At 38.5% G+C, this 21,014-nt stretch overlaps 1 protein-coding gene across 2 annotated transcripts in view; it reads right to left on the reverse strand.

Moving 5' to 3' along the window:
* Window positions 1-21,014, reverse strand: part of Grin3a (glutamate ionotropic receptor NMDA type subunit 3A) — a 199,242-nt gene that overhangs the window by 133,654 nt on the left and 44,574 nt on the right. For both annotated transcript variants that reach the window (NM_001198583.2, NM_138546.2), the window contains exon 2: window positions 16,438-17,042. In NM_001198583.2, coding sequence (NP_001185512.1) covers window positions 16,438-17,042 — 605 coding nt within the window. The remainder of the gene's footprint in view (window positions 1-16,437; window positions 17,043-21,014) is intronic.

Below are 21,014 nucleotides of genomic sequence, written 5' to 3' on the forward strand. Positions count from 1 at the left end.
TTGCAAAGATACTGGGTTTTGTAGGTAATTAAAAAAACCCTTATTTCTCTGTGTGGAGTTTGAAGAGTGAAGTGTTACGACTTGACTTCTGTGCTGATGAGATTGTCATGTTGCTGAACAACCAACTAAAATGGCAAGGGCAGAAATAAGGCCAGTTAGGAGGCCATCCCGCATATCAGACAAAAGGTGATGATGGTGTAGGCTGAGGGCTGACGGTGGTAGGTGGAGACTTAGAACTTGATATATTTTTATGCTGGCATGGACAGATTTGTTGACGATGTAGACAGGGTTTCTGAGAAGAAGGAGAGTGAGAGATGTCGCTAAAGTTTGCCTTAGATGTAACATGGATTATCCGTATCATCTGGAGTTAATAAACAAAGTCTAAGCAGGAGATACAAGTTTCAGTATCATGAGCCTGTACGTGGTAATTAAGAAGAGCCAAGGAGATCACAGTGAACTTTGTAGGACAGCAGAAATCCAAAAGTCCTGAGTACGCTAACAGGTTGGGGTATCACAGGCAAGGGAGGCACAGTACGGGGAATGGAGAAGATATAAGCGGACCCAGGGAAACTGAGCTTTACTGTAGACAGCAAGTAAAATGGCCATCAAGGGTCTCAAATGTTTCTAAGAATCTGAATAAAATAAAGGCTTCAGTGAACCATTGGGTTTAACAATGTGTGTCTTGCTGGTGAGTTCTTTAGGGTATTTTGTGAGGATTTTCTTCCCAGTATCTCAGTGCACCAGCTTTGGGGAGAAGGCAAAGAGAGAAGCTGGACGTAATTGTTTTTACAGGGTTATGTTGTGAAAAGGAGAACAATGGGATATCAATGGAGGCTGAAGATCAAATGAAACACCGCATGAGAATTTTACTCACGTTTATATAGGGTATATGCACCTGCACACACGCATGTACATATTGGTGGTATAAATACACTGCCATTTCGGCTCATTAGCGTGACTCAGTACAAATAGAAAATGTGTTGATATAGGAAAACAGACAGGAGTGTCTCTAATGTGGCACTCTTGAGGAAACAAGAAGGGCTGCAATGAAAGCACATAGGGGGAATGATATGTAGTGTCAGAGAGAACATATGGGCAGGGAGCAGGTGGGCATTGGGTAGATGTCATCAGAAGGTTTGTGTGGGGTCTCTACTGATTGTCTAAATGCAGTTAGGGTACTTTAAAGATAAATTATAGAGGGTTGGAGAAATGACTTTATGGATGAATAACACTCCCTGTTCTTGAAGAGGATCTGGGTTCACTTCCCAGGGTACACATAGTGGTTCACACCGTGCTAATTTTATCCCCAGGGTAGTTAGTTGACTGTTCCGACGTCTACAGGCATCGGTCATGCACAGACAGGTGCAGGCAAATCATTTACACATAAAATGAAGTAAGCAAATCTAAAAAAGTTAAATTAAAAAGAAAACCAATTAGCTCTTTCTCCTTTTAATTCATTGAAAGAAAGATCGTTGTATTTTTAAGATGAAATAGCATCTTTAAAAGAAAGGAAGTGAAGGATTTCCCTAAGAAATGACTAAGATAAATCTTAGGGGATCACTGTTTTGTCCTCCTACTAGAGGATTTGTGACTCAGTTGTAGAATTGTCTGGGCCCTGCTGTTTTCTTTTTTTAAAAAAAGAACTTTAAAAAAATTATTTTTATTTTATTTTCATTGGTGTTTTACTTACACAAATCTCTCTCTGTCTCTCTCTGTTTCTCTCTCTGTCTCTGTCTCTCTGTCTCTCTCTCTGTCTCTCTCTCTCTCTGTCTCTCTCTCTCCCTGTGTGTGTGTGTGTGTGTGTGTGTGTGTGTGTGTGTGTGTGTGTGTGTGTGTCAGTATGTCAGTAACCCTGGTACTGGAATCCCAGACAGATGACACATGGGTGCTGGGAATTGAACCCAGATCCACAGGAAGAACAGCCAGTGCTCTTAACCATTGAGCCATTCCTCCAGCCCATGGGCTTGGCTCTTTTCAATTTCATTTTTCCTATTTTTATTCTGTGAAAACTTCATCCCTATTGCAATAAGAATCTAAGCTAGTAAATGGATGTAATCCAAGGAACTAAACGGGTTATTGGGAGGGAGGGGTGCAATTAGGGAGAGGGTCTTTTAGGATAAAGGTGAAGTGAAAACACGGAGGGGGGATATTTGAAACAGAAAGGCTCAGGCAGGTAGTAGAGTGATGGGTGTAGGAAAATGAACAGGCAAGGGGAAGGCTGACCAAAATAAGGGGAGTCTGTGATCTTGCAACCCATGTAAGAAATATAATAAGTGTGGATAGAATATTCCTGGTATGAAACAATGGGGGCAATGCTGGGAGCTAAAGGGTTAAGTGGGGATTGGTGTACCGAGAGTGGGAGATGAAAAAGGATAGCAGGCAGATTAACCTAAACTCAGGTCTTATGAGGAAGCCTTAAGACACACTACTAGCTTGTGAGCTAATTGAAAATATATCAACAATAACAACAAAGGAAGTTCGAACAGAGGAATCCTGCCTGGGCGAGCAATGCTACTCCCACACAACATGAATTATTAAATGAAAACCTTATCGCCAGGGCATGGATTACCTTTCTATGAGTTATTGGTCAGGGAGGTCCCAGCAGGACCCAAAACAATATAGGCTATCATCATTACTCTTGGTTGTCCAATGTAACTCCATGGAAAGGCCTTATTGCTAAGACACCTCCCACTTAGGTTGCAGGACATTGAGAAATCAGTCTTGAACTGGTCAGAAAACTCTCCCCGCTGGCTCGTTTTCATGGTGCTGGAAAGTGCTGTTCAGCCTGTAATCAGGGGGAGGGGGTTGCATCAGTGCTCTCACCTATGTGGACCCTGCAAGCTATAATACTGACCCATCAGGCAAGATCTGCACACTGTGCAATGCTGACATGACAGTATGTGAGGGGTAACCACGTTCTCTGGATTGGATTTGAGAGTTGTTCCACAGGAGCGAATTCATGCCTGGAGTACAATGTGGTCAAAAAGCATGGTTAGGGAAGTAATAGTCCCTGGATTAGAACCTACTGGTGTGCTTGGCTAAAAGGTCATGTTTTCACACTTCCCTATGAATAGATAATACTTATATTCATAGTTCTGTGGTACCCTCCACCTCAGTCAGAAAATGATGTAATTCTTTAATGATATTTCCAGTTTCTCAGTTAAGTTTTCCCCATTTCTGAGTCAACATTGGCAAATGATTTTACTCTAGGACTTCACTGCTATTGAGCTGTATAAGATGTTGAACGTACTAAGGCTCTTGCTCAATTTCTTCTCAGTTGATTGCGGTTTTTAATTTGTTTATTCTAATAACTGCCAGGTTTCCCTGTTTTACCTCTTTCTATTTTATGTTGATGAGGACACATTTGTGACAACAATTTCTTTTATAATAGGCATTTAAAACTATAAACATGGCATCAAATATAGCATTCTTATTTCTTATTGTATTATAGAAAGGGGAGTTGGGTTTTTAGAGGGGGCTTCTACATATTAATCAAAGGCTCTACCATTCATCTATATTCTCAGACCCTAAAAAATTTGTTTTATTTTAAAAACACAGTATTACTGTTTTTTTTGGGGGGATGTTTAAATGATTTCTATAAATGTTGAACAATCAAGAAAGTATTTATTTTAGCATTGCATGTAAAATAAAGCTTGTTTACTATATTTTTAAAGATCTCCCGTGTTCTTGATTTGTTCTTTAGAAGTGGGATAAAGAATGTGTACAAATATTTCACTTTGTGTGTGTGCTCAATTATTTTTTCTGTTATTTTTATTTTAAAACACCATAGTGTCATATTATTTAATGCATTTTATTTAGTGTAGTTTATTTATTAAGTTTGAATATATTGTTCTGTTCTTTCTTTCTGTGTACTTTTAAATTCAGCCAAATTAGATGGATCTATATCACCAGAAGTAGTTTTTATTGCTTTTATATCACAACTGTACAAGTGGTTACGACAGTATTGTAATATACAGGGTTTTTAGACTTGGGACGATATAGTGAGTACTTTTGAGACGACATTTGAAAGTTAGGGTATCACAGAGTCATACTCTGTTGAACAAAGCTAACCAACATCTTTGGTAATGGATTTGTTTATTTGTGGAAGAAAGTTGGGGCCTAGGAGGGTTTGCTACACATTTTTTTGGAGTGGGGGCACATCCCATCCCCACATACGTGCGCACACACACCTTCCTGTCCATCAGTATTTACTGCCATTGCGGTTTGTATACACTCCCCAAGGTGTTCATACCGCGCAGATGAATTGTGACAATGTATAAAAGTTTTTTTGGCATGGCGCTTAGAAGAAATACTTAACATGGAATAACAAATTACTTTCTAAAGAGCTAACTTTAAATTATGAAGGAAGCACACTTTGGAACTGTATCAGGACACCCAGCATTCTCTGTATCATCAGGGCTGCCCATATTTTAAAGATTTGGAAATCTACATGATCTATCTAGTTTAGGTGCATTTGGGGGGATACGGTCTATTCTGCGCAGTCTCTGTGTGGTGGTAGGCAATTTGATCACATCTGTATGAATTACGTCTACGATTTCTTTGAACTTTCTACTAGTCAATTTTAGTACTTTGTGTTTTAGCTGAAAACCAGCTATTGTTATTTCTATCATTGGCACATTTATTTGTTCTCTGTTCTTTTAAAAGAAAAATCAACTTTAATAAGTTGTGTTTACTCTCTAATTGTCAATTAGGTTTTGGCAAGTATGATTTTAAGAGATTTGCTTATTGTATTTTATTCATTTTATTTTTCCAGATTTGCTTATTTTAATTATTTATTTTAAAGAAGCTTGGCAGGGCCTGATGGCTCAAGCCTAAAGTCCCACTACTCAGGGAACCCAGAAAGGAGGTTCATGAGTTTAAGGTTCATGTTATCCTGCTAGGATAACCGCTTAAGGCCAGGCTAGGTACCTGGGTAAACCTCTAACCTCACACAAACACTTTTCAAATGCTGCCTATCCAGCTCAGTGGGAGAGTACTTTTGACATGTGTGAGAGGCTGAGCTCAAACTTCAGAACTGCAAACAGGCCAAACCACAGAACAAACAACAGTGATAAGACAAAAACCAAACAGCCCCTGGATTTATTTGATTACATCATTGGGATGTTTTGGCACATGGTTTATGTCTTGTATTTTAGGTTCCTTTTTTTTACCCATGTTTATCATACAATGTTAGAACCGGATCGCTGAGAGCTATCTACTTCACTCTCCTTATTGCTTGGGTCATGTGTAAACTACTCTGGTAGTCTGAGGGTTTGCTTTCACATTGGCTAATGGCTGCATAACTGAGATGGTTTGTGTTTTGGTTCATTGTACTTGCACAAATGAAAACATGCTTCCTAATTTTATAGCCTATATTAAGTGGCTAAGTATTCCAGGTACTAATTAGAAAAAGTAAGCATACATATTTCCATTTAAGGGATGGAAACTGCTGTGTTTACCTGAGTTTTTAATGAATTTCACTATTCATATTTTTCACCTGATTTTACTTAATTCAATTTTTCTGAAAAATTTACATTATTCATTTTGCCTTTAACTTGCTCTCTAAAATTTCCTAAAGTTAACTTTTTTTTAATCTTTATTAAACTGGGTATTTCTTATTTACATTTCGATGGTTATTCCCTTCCCGGTTTCCGGGCCAACATCCCCCTAAACCCTCCCCCTCCCCTTTTCTATCCCCCATCCTCCCCCCATTACCACCCTCCCCCCAACAATCACATTCACTGGGGGTTCAGTCTTGGCAGGACCAAGGGCTTCCCCTTCCACTGGTGCTCTTACTAGGCTATTCATTGCTATCTATGTAAAGTTAACTTTTAAAGTGCTAGCCACCACAAATAATATTATTGTATTGAAAATTTTAAGTCGAGGCTCTAATTGGGCACCGGTCTGATTTCTTTGAGTTCAGTGAGATACATACATGCTGTCTTCCGCAGTAGGACCTTACCATCACTTTGTAGAAAGCAATTGATAAGTAGCTTTGCCAATAGCCTGTGTTATCTGGGGATTCCATGGGACCTCATGGAATCAACACTGGTTGGCAACTCAATTAGATGTAACCCATTCCTGGTACTGAAAGTATCACTTGGAGAGGAAAGATGTGTAGTTGGGGCACTACTTTCCCTGTTGTTTAGTGACTCCATTTAGATTCAATCATATAGGTATATATTTTAAGAAGTTTCAACTGTAGTAGGTTTCTATATGACACACCCCACCCCAAACTTATAGTGCTAGCTGTCCTTCCTTCTCTCTTCTCTTCTTTCCCATCTCTGCTTAATCCTTTTGTTCCACTCTGTCCCCTGTATCTCCACAACTACATATTTTATTTCCCTTTTCTTGAAAGATTTCCCCTTTCCCATAGTCCTTTCCTCTATACCAAACGTCTGTGGTTATACAGATTGCAATGTGCCTAGTTTTCCTCTCATATTGCTTTGTTTGGGCATTATGTTTTTACCTTACTGATCTTTTGTTTATATATCATCGTCCTTTGATTTTGTGTTTTTATGGTTTATTTTGGGTTTGTATTTCTTGTCTTTTTTCACGTTATTATTTATTCATTCTGATTTGTTTGCTGTTCTTAATTTGCATGTTTGTCTTCTAAAGAGAGAGTGAGAGAAAGAAGGCAAGAAGTTGGAAAGGTGAGGAGGTGGAGAGGATCTGAGTGGAAATGGGAGAGGGTAAACTCTGGCCAGAACGTATTTTATGAATTCTCAAAACAAAACAACCAAATTTAATGATTTTTCTTTGTCTTTTTGTCGTATAAAAATTTAAGAACATGTGTATTAGAAATTTGTGTTTTGTTCTTGCCTTTGCACCACTCCTTTTCTCATCTGGTTGCCTTCAGGCTCATGCTGTATGAAAGCCTCACTCTCTTTGCGTGTCTTCCCTCCTGCCCCTGCTATCCACAGGTCGTACGCTGGCTTCGACTTTGGTCTTACTCTGCACATGAACCCTTAATCAAGTGGTCTCACTTGTTTTCCGTTTCTCCCAGGCTTCTCTGTCCTCGCACCCACTCTGCCACTATAGCAGCCCATTTATCACATCTATACATGGGGATATCTATCTTCTCTATAGAGCCTTAATGTTCATTTTCCCCTTGGGAAACTTCTTAGTTCATTAACAAATTCTGCATCCTCATTCTCTCATACCTTGAAAAATGAGCTGACTTTCCCCTTCATGATCATCTCATTATATTAATATTTTCCCTCTGATAAATGGGAGATCTGTTCCTCCTCTATAAAGCTCTCTAATAATCTTTCCTGTGAGAATTAATTTTGACCTTTTGTCTTTGCTCAATTGGCAGTATATTACTTTCTGTGTTTCTGTTTTCCTTTCTCCCTTTCTTCCTTCCTTTCTTCCTACCTTGTTTCCTTCCTTTCTTCCCTTCTCCTTTCCCTCCTCTTTGAGACAGAATTGCATGTAGCTCAAACCAGTCTTGAACTCCCTATTTGGCTCAGGATGACCTTGAGCTCCTGATCCTCTTGCTTTTGCCTCCAAGCGCTGGCTTTACATGCGTGTACCGCTATGCCTAGCACTAGTTAGGAATCTTGCCAGTATCATTACTAGTGCCACCCTTTCAAACTCCCCATGGGCCAGCATCATCTTTTTGTAGTTGGGGTTGTAGGGCTCGTGTCAGATTTAATTGTTCTTATGCACTCGGTCTGAATATTTGTGTCTTGCTGTGCTTTCATTTGGCTTCAGATATACCAGTTCTTTAATTAAAAATGTTGTTCATATTATTTTGTATGTTTATGCATGTGGGCATGTGTGTGCACCACAATAAGCACATGGGGTCATCAGACTTGGTGAGAAGTGCCTTTACCACTCAACCATCTCCCTTGGTTTATACTGCTTTTGTTCCTTTTCTATCAGTAAACAGCACCCTATGGAATCATCTAGTTATGCCCCCCCTTATTAGCTCACTCTTCTCTTGCATCCCTAGAGAACATTCCTACATGCGTATGTCAGTTGTTTCTAGCTCAGCTCTCACGTGTGATTTGTCTTACAGATGTAGACCCCTGTATTTGCCTTGTTATTTGTTAATAAGAGTTCAAATGTTTTATCCAGAGAGCTACCATGAAGACACAGTTCTTGAAGGGGCTCGAGACCCCTTATGAACAACAATGCCAAGCAACCAGAGCTTCCAGGGACTAAGCCACTACCTAAAGACTATACATGGACTGACCCTGGACTCTGACCTCATAGGTAGCAATGAATATCCTAGTAAGAGCACCAGTGGAAGGGGAAGCCCTGGGTCCTGCTAAGACTGAACCCCCAGTGAACTAGCCTATGGGGGGAGGGCGGCAATGGGGGGAGGATGGGGAGGGGAACACCCATAAGGAAGGGGAGGGGGGAGGGGGATGTTTGCCCGGAAACCGGGAAAGGGAATAACACTCGAAATGTATATAAGAAATACTCAAGTTAATAATAATAAAAAAGACACAGTTCATTGTCGCTGGCAACCCTATCAGAACATGCTAGTTTGATATTAGTTTGACTTTAGTTCTCTACCTACAAGACGTGTCTCCAAGTTGGACATCAACTGTATCTTATTTCCTAACCCACATGCGAAAGTTCTCTGCCCCTAGTCCTCCTGGTAGCTTGAGTACATTATGGAATGTCAGTTGACTATCCCCACGTTTGACTTTTTAGACTACAAGATCCCTGGAAACATGGGGCTCCACGTTTTACATTGAAAAAGCAGAGGTGACACAGTTTTGCTGTTATCACGAATGAACCCAGCCCTTGCTGGCTGCTTTCGTGGCACAGGCTGCATCTGTCACATGGAGTCAGCTTTGAATCTTAGGCATAGCACAGTGTCTGGACAGGGGAACTTCTCCATAATGTCTGTGTGGCAGATGCAGTTAAATATACATCTCCGAGCAGACACGCATCTTAAAGCATTTATTGCTCTGGCAAAAGAATAGGCTCAATCAGTCAGGAAGCTTTCGCATTTTCAGTTTATAGAGTGTTCAAAGCATTACGGTTCTCATACATTTCCTTCTGAATAATGAATGAGGTCCAAAAATAGAGATTGGTTCAATGGGAATGCTCTCTGATAATAAGGAACTCATCAGGAACTGGAAACGGCTAAAATTTGAGTCTCCCAGTACTCGATGCCCGTACATTGTAATCACCAATATTGTATTTTTAAGGGACACCCAGGTTCATCTTCTCAAAAAAACACTTTTACCAGTAAATGGACAAATTTAGTTTAACACTAAATCCATACGCATGTGTCTGACTCATTAGAGTCTGTATTTTGCCTGTACTTGCAAAATTCAGTTACAAGTAAAACTTCATAATGAAAGAAGAGCTGCTGACATTCTTGGAATTTCCCATGAGAGGAGGAAAGTACCAATAAATGAAAGTCTTATTTAATACATTCTTAGTCTGTTCTGCTATTGGAGTATGGGGAGAGGAGGCTTCAGCAAGAAATCTGACATGTGGCTAAGGACCCATATTTTCCTTGAGATGCTGTAAGTTGTGTTTTTTCCTCTCCCATATACCACACAACAGTAAGAGAACTGTCCTAGATCCAAGTTGCTTTCTTTTTGCCCTGGGTTTTGTTATGAACTTTGGTTCCTCACTTCTGTGGTCTGTGACCTCTCGTTGACTGTTCCTGCTTGCTTTCATTATTCCCCTAACTTAATTTATGCTGGTTCTCTCGATCTAGTGTGAATACTAGCCTCACTGCTGATTTCTCTTCCATCATAGCTGGTACATGGCTCAGGACATGGAACATTACAGAGTATTTACCAGCCAGACAACCCTCTGAAAGGTTACAGGATGTAGACAGGAGACAGATCTAGAATTCAGAGTGGAGCAGTTAACATTGTTCTCTATAGAGTCAGAACTTTCTGGTCTATTTCCAAATTTTACAATAGATGCACATGAAGGGAAAATGTGAACAAAGAATAAAAGTCCCTTTCAGGCAAATAACAACTTGGAAAGCTCCACTGATGTGCAGAAATTACCCAGCGTAACACCGCTGCAACCCGAACCCTCCTGTGTTCACTGAAATAAAGTTCTGAGGTAATGTGTGCTTTCCAGTGTTGCTTATCTGAGGTCCTTATGACTTCAAACAATTTTAGACTCAACTCATGTCATCCCTTAAGTGACCCAGAAGGAAAAAAGTAGTCAACAGATTTCAATCAGCTGGTCTAGTGACAGGGTTTCCTGCTGGACACATATAAGACTGTACAATATGCATTTTCTCCTATAAGTATAAAGTCCCCAAGTGTTCCAGCATAGAAAGCTACGCCAAGAGGGTCACAGTCACCCATAAAAGGTCACCCACAAGCAATGTGTGCACTTGCTGGGGCACTGGAGAGGCACTGCTAAACACCAGCACCTACCTTCGGTTTGCATCTTCGCTCAAACTATTTCTCTTAAAGTTGATGTTAAGACCTACACGCTCCCCAGCTATCTGAGTGGAGGTACGTAGGGGATTACTCATACAGGGGCAGTTTTGTCTTTTAATTTTAAATAGCATGTGAACAAAAAATATAAATCATATTGTCATAAAGTACTAACTAAGGGAGATTTATATTAGTCCTGAATGTATAGTAGAAATGCGGAGAAGGTAAATTGGCTTAATAATAAACTTAAAGGTTATACAGTTTAAATACTTTTGACTAATTTGAAATGCTACTGCATAATAAGGTTAGTAGGTAGAAGTATTCAAAATTAGAATTATATCATGAAACCCCGAGGTTTTGATTTTTTTTTTCTTCTCAAATTTTCTAGTGTACAAGAATGGACATAGCACCATCATTAATTTAAAGAGTTTTCTTTTAAAAGAACAACGAGCTTTTGCATTTCTCCTGGAATTTTTTCTAGTGTCTCTTGATACCTGGCATACAACAGAGTCTTAACAATTATGTGCAGAATCAATAATTTGAAAATTACTATTAAGAGAAGGCCAGTGAGTCTTGATAATTGCCTGGCCATGTAAGCACAGCAACAAACATAGGAGGAAAGGTCATTAGCACTTGTGGGAGGTTTTACATCCCACAAGCATGTTGGATCACACCAACTAGAGAGAGAGTAGAAGAACGGCAGCAGACCCAGTGGATGCAGGGTAATAGAAGTAGTAATAGTTGGTTCAGTACCGAATAGCCAGGTTACGGAAAATGGATAAAAATGATTAGATGTATGTTCTCTCCTGCTGAGAAGACAGAGGAATGGACTGCATGCTTTTTGAAAGACAAGGACTCTGTCTCCTGTGCTCTGTGCCCCCAGCTGAGGGCATGACCCAATGTCAGAAACTTAGGAAAATGTATGGTTGAACATACAACTTTATCTAGTTGGTGGAATTCTTGCAGGATACAGAAATAAAGTTCAGAAGCTATTCAAAGGACAGATTATTCATCCCACTCAGCAAAGCAGAGCTGGACTGTTAAGCTTGGCCTAGCGGCATAGACCTGTAATCCTAGCTGCATGAGAGGATTAGGTTAGGAGAATCACAAGTTCAAAGTCACTCTGAGGTATGGGCCAAGTTTAAGGCTACACTGATCATTTTATCAAGACCTTATCTCAAAATATGTATCTCAAAAATAGACATATTTATAAATATGTCTAGGCTAATGTTCTGCTTCCTTTGACATCCATTAGGCACATGAAATGCAAACTCCTTAGCCTGGCATAAAAACCATATGTGGTATGCTGTGAATCCTTTTCTAGGAACATCTCAGATCTTTTTCAAATGCAATTAATGCTCGAATTGTGCTACATTTTGGGTTCAGGCCTTAACAAATTCACACATTTTATTTTCTATTCTTAAGAATTAGCTCCAAATGTGAAAACTTGAATTCATTTATTAAAACCACCAAAGCTCCGAGAATGCTAATGGATTTTTCCATGTATTTTAAACAGTTCATAGCTTTCTGAGCATAGTGGCACAGTCCTGTCATCCCAGCAGATGGGAAACAGAGGGCAGAAGATTGTTGAGTTCTAGGCCAGAGTGGATGGCATAGCAAGACTTTGTTTCATGGAGAACGGGATACTGTTGAAGTTTTTTTTTTTTTTTGTTATCTATTGTAATGACAAGTGCCTCTCCCTCCTTCCCCCAGTACTTGGTTGTCCAGAGAAGAGAGAGTTCACACATAGACTTTGCCCCCAAGTTATTTCTGATTGGTAAATAAAGATGCTAACATCCAATGGTGGGGAAGAAGAGACATAGGTGGGGTTTAGGTTTCCTGGGCTTGGGGTCAGAGAGGAATCAGGAGAAATAAAGAAGGTGCAGGAGGAGGAAGGAGAAGCCACCATGGGTTTGGTGAGCCATAAAAACATGGCCCTAAAGGCTGACCAATTGGAGTTAAGAGTAACTCAGATGAAAGATAGTAAGTAGTAAGTAATAATTTGGGGTTATAGATAGGAAAGTACATTCTAATAACAAAGGTATTAGCTGGTAAGATATATGCCCAGTTCCTGTGCTGTTTGTAAATAGAAAGGTTGTGTGTGTGTTTTATCCCAGAACTAAAGGGTCAATGGCAGGGTAGAAACCCTGGGTCAGGATTAATAATTTCTAAAACAGGGGCAGTGTGTGTACACACCCCAGAACTTTATAGTTTACCTTTATGCATTGTGCTGTCAGCTCTATAACGACAAGACTCAAGTACTCATTATATCTCCTTCAGCCTAGCAAGAAATAGTCATTGGTCGAGTAGAGACACAGATGTACATTCATGGAGACACTGTCAAGATGATGTGCCACCTATGGTTGCCCCTCAAATTAACATTTAGTAAAACAACTTTCTAATATATTGTTAAAGATAGCACAGTGACCTTGGTCCTCTAATCCTTTTGTCTATGTTGAGTCATGATGGACATTTGCTCTGGCTTGTGGGCAACTGAGAAGAATTAAATCCCTTATACCTGTAATTACGTCTGTGTAGTCTGCCACAAGAAATTATTTTCCTAGTCTAAAAGCCTGTGCTGAAAAATGCCATGTTTGGGGAGATTTCATTAACATTTTAAAATGTTAACAATTCTGTCAGCCTAAACCCAAAATGACTGCGTGAGAAATGAAAGCTTGCACAAGTCTGGCACCAGCTAGTCACAGCTCATTATCCTTCTGGCTTTTATTATGCAGTGAGGGAGTGGGGTCAGCCTCACAAAATTTAGGGACAATTAAGGAAATTACTGTATGCAGATGTGACTTATGGACTGAGAATAACTAACTTTCCAAAAGAATGGATTCAAACAAAACAAATAAGGCTGATGGAAAACCCACAGCTGCTTTCTGGCTTAAGGCAGCCTTTAAGTTATTCACTACCCAGACTCCTTCCGGGGATATGCCCGCTGTCCCTGACCCTGTCCCAAACACTTTGAAACTTTTTCTTTGACGGTACTCCTTCGGGAGTTTAAAAAAGTCCCAGGCATATTTTCTGAAGTTCTTTGAGTTCATTTCTCACACACACCCACGGGGATGAAAATATTGCCACTGACCCCTGTGCATTGTGAACTGCCTCTGGGCTCCAGACTTCACATTCTTCTTTTGTAATTTTCAAACTTTGTGGAATAAAATATGCGGAAACAATCATGAGGGTAGAGCCTTCCACCGTTGAGTCAAAAGTAAAAGAAATAAAAGAAAGGAAGAAAACTAGAGCAAAAGTTTATATTTAGTTTAGAAAGCATACACTCGCCAACTATCCATTTTTCCTCTAAGTAAATGAAATTGGAGACACAAGTACAAGAGAAGGTTTTCTTTCTCTATAAATAAATATCAGTAACTATCAATTAAGTATGCTATATGCTGGATTGTGGACCAAGTCAAATAATAACATTTCCACTTAATGGAATTTAGATTTCCCTCAGAAGTCAGACAGGTCAGAATGAAGAGGCTAAGTACCACTTAGAAGTCAATAGAAAAAGTGTCATGGGGACTGAGTTGAGAGGGATTTTAGATTTGTAAATTACATTTATTGTGTGAGTATGTGTGTGTCAGCATGTACTCTTATGGAATGCTTACATTTTTAGATCTGTCTACCATATCTCTGTCTGTCTGTCTACCACTTATCTATCTATCTATCTATCTATCTATCTATCTATCTATCTATCTATCTATCTATCTATCATCTATCTCTATATACATGTATGCATAAGAGTGCATGTGCATACATGTGTATGTTGCATATGTATGTATGTATGTAAGTAAGTATGTATGCATATATTCATATATGTGCCACTGTGCAAGTATGGAGGTCAGAAGACAACATACAAGTTCTCTCCTGCGACTATGTAACTGAGGAATGGGGTGGGTAGAATTCATATCGTTGGTCTTAGTGGATACTGATTTACTCACTGAGCAATCTTGCTAGCCTGAGAAATGTGATTTTACTGTAAATTAAACCTTGGGAAGTGAAAAAGGTTATTTGACCTTGATAAAATGAATTATTGGGGTAATACAACCTAAGTCAACAAATAGTCTTACTCATTTCCCTTAAATGTTTTAGAACTCAATCAGATTTTTCTTGCATTGTCCATTTTACATGACACAAGAGTATGCTAAATATTATAGTGTAATTTTCATTTCTCCTGCTGCTTATGACTGTTCTCCCAAATAAACAGTTTGGAATCATATGGGAGTTATAAAGGAGAAGTCTTTTTTCTTAGATAAAATCCTGAATCTCTCTTATGTACTAGGGTATAACTGGATTAACTCTGTGTAGATTTTGCAAAATAAAATACACATAAAATTTGAGCTTATGAAAATTAAAATGCTATATGGGAAAAAGAGAAAGTTAGGATGGTATACTATTCAATTTTATCATTAATAGATTTTTGAAAATTAATTTCAATTACTTTACTTTTTCTTTCCTTCCTTTTTTTAAAAATCAGGTCTCCCTGCATATCTTTGGCTGGCCTGGAACCCACAAAGATCCTCCTGTTTGTGCCTCTGAAATGCTGGGATTAGAGGAGTGAGCCATCATACCCACTTTATGTTTTTGTGAATGGTATTAAGCTATGCCTTGTCTTCACTTCTGTTGTGCACCTGGCTCTTAGAAGATTGCTTAGATACAGTAAGTTCTCAGTATAATTATGCATAAAATCATGAAGGCTTCCTTGTCTTTTACCAAGTATTTGTGTTTTCTTAAGATAAGACACTGAAATTGCTGTACAGTCTGTAAACTCTTTGAGAGTATTGCCTTAAAATGTGTTTCAGTCTACAGGGACAATTCACCTTTGGAACGGCCCTCATTCTCTCCTGTACTCTTTGACCATAAGTCATCCTCTTTTAGATAAAAATCAAGTATTCTAAAACTATCATTTGAGGACATTCCCCTTTCCCAGTAATTATAAGCCCATTTCTATATTAGGGGTTATTCTTTATTTTAAATATTTCCATTCCATCTTCTGAATCATGGGAGCTAGTAAACATACAGATACCAAATTATAATACGCACACATGTAATTAAGTATAGAATAATAGACAGCATATTAGAAAAATATTCTTATGGAATGCTTACTTTTTTAGATCTGTCTACCATATCTCTGTCTGTCTGCCTGTCTCTCTACCACTTATCTATCTATCTATCTATCTATCTATCTATCTATCTATCTATCTATCTATCTACCTACCTACCTACCTACCTATCTATCTATCTATCTATCTATCTATCTATCTATCATCTCTATATCATCTATCTATCACCTATTGATTTATCTTCCACCCATTATCTAGCTTCTATTTTTTATCTGCGATCACTATTCCACAAGTAATAGGATCTTGTGCTTATATCATTACAGTTTTACATGCCTTTTCTATAAGCAGACATGGAACCTAGGAAATCAAGCCTGAGAGAAATTGGGTAACGTGACTAAGTGATAAAAGAATAAAGAGGTAGAAGTAAGATTCTAGTTCTGTGCAGATCTGAAGTCTTTGCCTTTAGCCAGGGTCTAAACTGCCTTAAACAACTTTAGGAGAAAGAAAAGTACATTTTCATGTAACTATTTCTCCTCTCTATGTATTTAGAAAGTTTTGTTCAGTTCTACTGATGTGGAAAAGAATAAACAAGGAAATAAATATTCCTTGCTTTTAGGTGATCCAACCATGGGTTAATTATTTTTCATATACAATTTCATGGCCTATTTATTATACCATATCATGCTAGTCTATGTTATCCTGATATTAGTTAGAATATTGAATCTCTTAAGTTTTTAAATATCCTAGCAAGAACTCAACTGTGACTAAGAACCTAACTTGGGCTGAGTGCTGTCCCAACAATACAACACTCAATACAGAATCAAATTACAGAGAACAGATCATGAGATCTGTTATTTCCCCATAACTATATCAGGACTATTGGTTTTTAGAACTACACAGAATCAAGATGTCTGCACAGTGGATTGGTAGGGAAACTTTACTTGCTATCCCAGCTCTCTGGATGAGAATGAACCCCAGGCTTTACATCCTACCTTGATAAATACTGTCCAGAAGTGAGATTTGTGGTTTTCACATCCATGCAGTTCATTGTGCTGGGAAGGAGAGCAAGCTCTGGCTGGATCATGGTGGCTGTGGCTACAGCTCTTGCAACCAACTCCATGGCATCCTGAACGTAGTACTCAAAGACAGATTGTGTGGTTTTTCCATGAGCAATGAGCCCTAAGGGCAGGCCTTCTGTCCTCAGTTCCTCCACATTCTGGGAGTCTCCTAAAACCCAGTGAAGTTCAGGAGGTGATAGCCCAAACTGTGTGGACATTTCAAATATCTGCCGGATACTGTCCATGTCACAGCCAAACATCACCATTGTGGGTGTGCTGTTCCTAATGTTGTCCATCTGGACCTGCAGGAAACTTAGAAGGTCCTTTGTGGAGGACAGATTAGCAGTGATGTTGATAACAGACTCGAGGTGGAACTTGGAGTTATTCTCCGTAAGGAGGAGGAAGTCCGTGATATTCCAGTCTTCCTGGCAGAGCAACAAGCTAAAATTGTACCAGTTGTTCATGGTCAGGATTGAGACAGTGACATCAGCATCAGAACTTAGTGAGTTTTCTAAACTCAGCTGTAGGTGCAGGGGATTCTGTATTTAAAGATAATGAAAAAGAAGAATTAGAAAGCATTGCCCAAAGACCATAACAAGGTACTTGTTTTCCTGCAAGGCTAACGCCTTTCTCTATTTTCCCCTGTGATATCTCTTCTGGAATAAAATTCTCTCACTTGGAAAAAGAATGCTATTTATCTGATGAGCGAGCAATACTTTATCCCGATTTTCTGATGATTCTTGAGTACCAGAGAGCAGATAGCTCTTGATGTCAATGTGAGAAGTGAAGAGGTATGATCACCTATGTGGTCATAGATTTTTATGGGGTTTGTCTTTTTTACATCAGTCCATTTAATGTATCATATTTTCCTACACTGTGTTTAATGACTCATTTGTTAGACATTTCTCTCAGGAGAAATAATTGGAAGAAATTGCTTTGTTTCCGTGAAACAACCATCAGAGACAAAGTAACACCGTGTACCTCTTGTATAAGAGACTATAGAATATGAGTAGGCATCTAGACCCTTGAGCAAGGCTCTTCTAAAGCACATGATGTATTAAAGGGTACATACACCATGGTTAAATGTATAGTCCAAGGTTAAAGGCTTGGTCATATTTGTGTTGATCTTTCTATCAAAAATGTGTCATGGAATGTATTTGTGAAACTTAAATTACTATTTCATCCACTGATGGAACTTGCCAGCTCAATTAAGGAAGAATTTCTTAACAGTCACAACGTATAAATTACATAGTTGAAGAGTAGTCTTTCAACATCAATATATTTGTCATGTATCCTTCCCAACAGCAGACACTTGATACATTTACCCTTTAACAATGATTCCCTGAGAAACTTTAGAGCCAAGCTTTATAAATGCTGGTTGCACAACAAATACCTATCAAATGAATTAAGTTTCTTCCAATTGGAAACTATTGAACTGTCTCTGAGAGCTTGCCAAAATTCTGGTCTGTGATAATTTTGCTTTCCTATAACATACACAAAGCCATACTGGATAACTCATTATCTTTTTCTTGAACCAGGGCAAGTATTTTCATACAGACGCTCCTTTCATTGGAAATGGATTTGCTTGCATTTGTATTCATTTTTCCAAACAGTGCTTTCTTCTGGATTCCTAGAAAATTCTTTAGGTTGTTATTAACAGAAGTCCTCTGAGGCTGCATCTACATTAAAGATTCCATAGACCGACCTTAGCTGCATAGAACAATATCATTATAGAGGAAATATTTTTTAGATTAAGAATCAAAATTACAAGGCTATCTAAAACTATTTAAAGCCATTTATCTTACCTTCTGTGTTTGGCCTGACAGTCTCTTGAGTATTAGGTTATCCTTTTACATTGTTCTGCTAAGCTTAGCAGACATCAAGACTCCATCAATCCTAAAACCAAGAATGTGAATAACATCTGGAATTTATAGAAATTATCCCCTTGCATTGCTGGAGCTGCCTATCTAATGCCCTAAGGGATGTATTTGTTAAATGCATTTATTGATGTATGCGTTTGTTTGGTGGACACAAAAGACTATGTGACCTCGTCCTCTGCGGTCCATATCATTTACAGTGACTAGAGTTTGTGTTCCCTGGTTGTGCCCACCCACATTTGTTTCAGAGTATACTATTTATTTCTTTGAATGTAGAACTGTTTTTGTTTCTTTTTACCTTTTTATTGCCTTTGTTCATTTGTTTATATGTTTGTGTATTTACAATGTATTTGCCATGAGTTTTCATTTGCTTATTTCTGATGACTACAAAAACTTAATCATTCCATACATGTCATATGTTGTTTATCCCTTAACTGCAGATTGCCTCAAATGCACCAGACTGTTTATGTCACACAATGGACTAGACCTGTGTCTTAAATCCCTCTTTTGACAGATTGAGCCAGAGATAGTGTTTGTTAACTGGAATTATTCTTTTACTCACCCCAGTTCCTGGACTTTAATCATAATCTGAGAGACTAAAAATTGAAAGATGGGAAGGAAACCATTACCAGCACAGTTTCAAGACATTTTGCCCAAATTTTAACCAAGGTTCATTCAAATACTTCCCACAGAAGAATTCCCTAATGAGTATGAGGAACAGGCTTGTTGTATGAAGGCAAGAATGAGAATAAAATATGCTGATCATATTGATAATTCAGCATTAGATGGAGACATAAAAGTATTTGGCAAGAAAAAGCAAAATGGGACTTAGTTAGAGAGTCCTTTTCCTCCCCAGCAGATAGTGATTAATCCATGCGAGCAGGACTACCCCTATAATCAATTCCGTTGAGGAACTCCACATGTTGACATTAATTTCACTGTCTTAAGGGGAACATTTCTTCAAATAAATATTTATTAAGTAATTGTTTAGAAGCATCTAATGATACTTATTAGCAGCTTCACATGCAGCATCTTGCAATTCTTCTCAAGTGATCTTAATGTTTCCCTCACCTCATCTCTTTCTCTCTCTCCCTCCCTCTCTCTCTCTCTCTCTCTCTCTCTCACTCTCTCTCTCTCTCTCTCTCTCTCACACAACACACACACACACAAGCAAACATCATCGATATGATCAATCTTTATAGTTCAAATTATGTTAAAACCTTCAGCAAAAAATAAAAAAATATTATTGAGCCAAATTAAGAAATTCTAAAAAAGAAAACAACAGAAGGGTCTTTCTTTAGCTTATATTAGAATATTAGTTTTGCAATTTTGTTAGGCAAGAATAGTTTAAGAACAGAAATAGGAAGAGAGAATTAAGAAGCAAATGGAACAAAAGTTAACATACACAAAGAACATCAATTAAATATATTGAATTAATACATTTCACATGAAATACAAAGCAAAATGGAAGGAAATATGAGATCGAGTTGAAAAAACAGAACATTCAGAAAAACAATACAATTTAAATTCCTAATTCTACAATATAAAATTCTTCTTGGGTGGTGTTGGAGCATGCCTTTAATCTCAGCCCATGGGAGGCAGGGGCAGGTGAATCTCTGAGTTTGAGACCAGCCTGGTATACAGGATGGCTAGGGCTATACCTACAGAAACTCTGTCTCAACAAACAAACAAACAAACAAACAATCAATCAATAAATAAATGAATTTCTGTCTACTAATGGCATAAATATAATATTAAATCATTAAAATAGCTCAACTGGGTGAATGTATGAGAATTCAAGACTCATTAAAGTGAATCCTGTGACCTCTTTTTTTTCTGACATGAAAAAATCTATTATAAGCAAAAGGTGAAGGAATGTGAAATATAAAAAAAATCATTTGCAGCATCAGTAATCGAGAAAGAGCTGTGTTCACAATGAATAGGGAACATGCAGTCAACAAGGACACAGAATTCTTTAGTGAAAACACATCCGATCCAGAAAGGCAATTTTAACCTTGTGAGATGTGCCCTGTGCCTATGAGTGAGTGAGAGAGGCACAGCACATAAGTAGTTGAGAAATAGACAATTAATATAATTTTTAATCCCAGCAGTTACAATAGATAAACAATGAAGTATGGCAGGGCTAGGAAGGAGGAGTATTCCAGGAAGAGGGCAGCAGAAGTGGGAGGATGCAGATAAAGGTAGAGTACTGCATCCTGTAATTGGATTTCAGGAGAATAAATGAGAGATGTATTTGAAGACACAGTAACACAATGCAAGGAACCTCATATTGTGTCTGTACAAGGCCTCCCAATAGGAGTAAAAGAGTCCCAAGAACAGACAAAGAGTCACAAACACACCTGGTCCCACTGTTAGGCATTCCACAGAAACACCAAGTTAACAACTATAATATACACACAGAAGACCTGGTGTAGACCCAAGCAGGACCCATGCTTGCTTTTTTTTTCTTTTTTCTTTTGGAGCTGGGGACCGAAGCCAGGGCCTTGCGCTTGCTAGGCAAGCGCTCTACCACTGAGCTAAATCCCCAACTGGATCCATGCTTGTTATGTCAGTCTCTGTGAACCCACTTGGTCCCTCATTAGTTGATTAAGTGGGCCATATTCTCCTGGTGGT

The sequence above is a fragment of the Rattus norvegicus genome, chromosome 5, assembly GCF_021556685.1.
Source record: "Rattus norvegicus strain SHRSP/BbbUtx chromosome 5, alternate assembly SHRSP_T2T, whole genome shotgun sequence".
Taxonomy (NCBI): domain Eukaryota; kingdom Metazoa; phylum Chordata; class Mammalia; order Rodentia; family Muridae; genus Rattus; species Rattus norvegicus.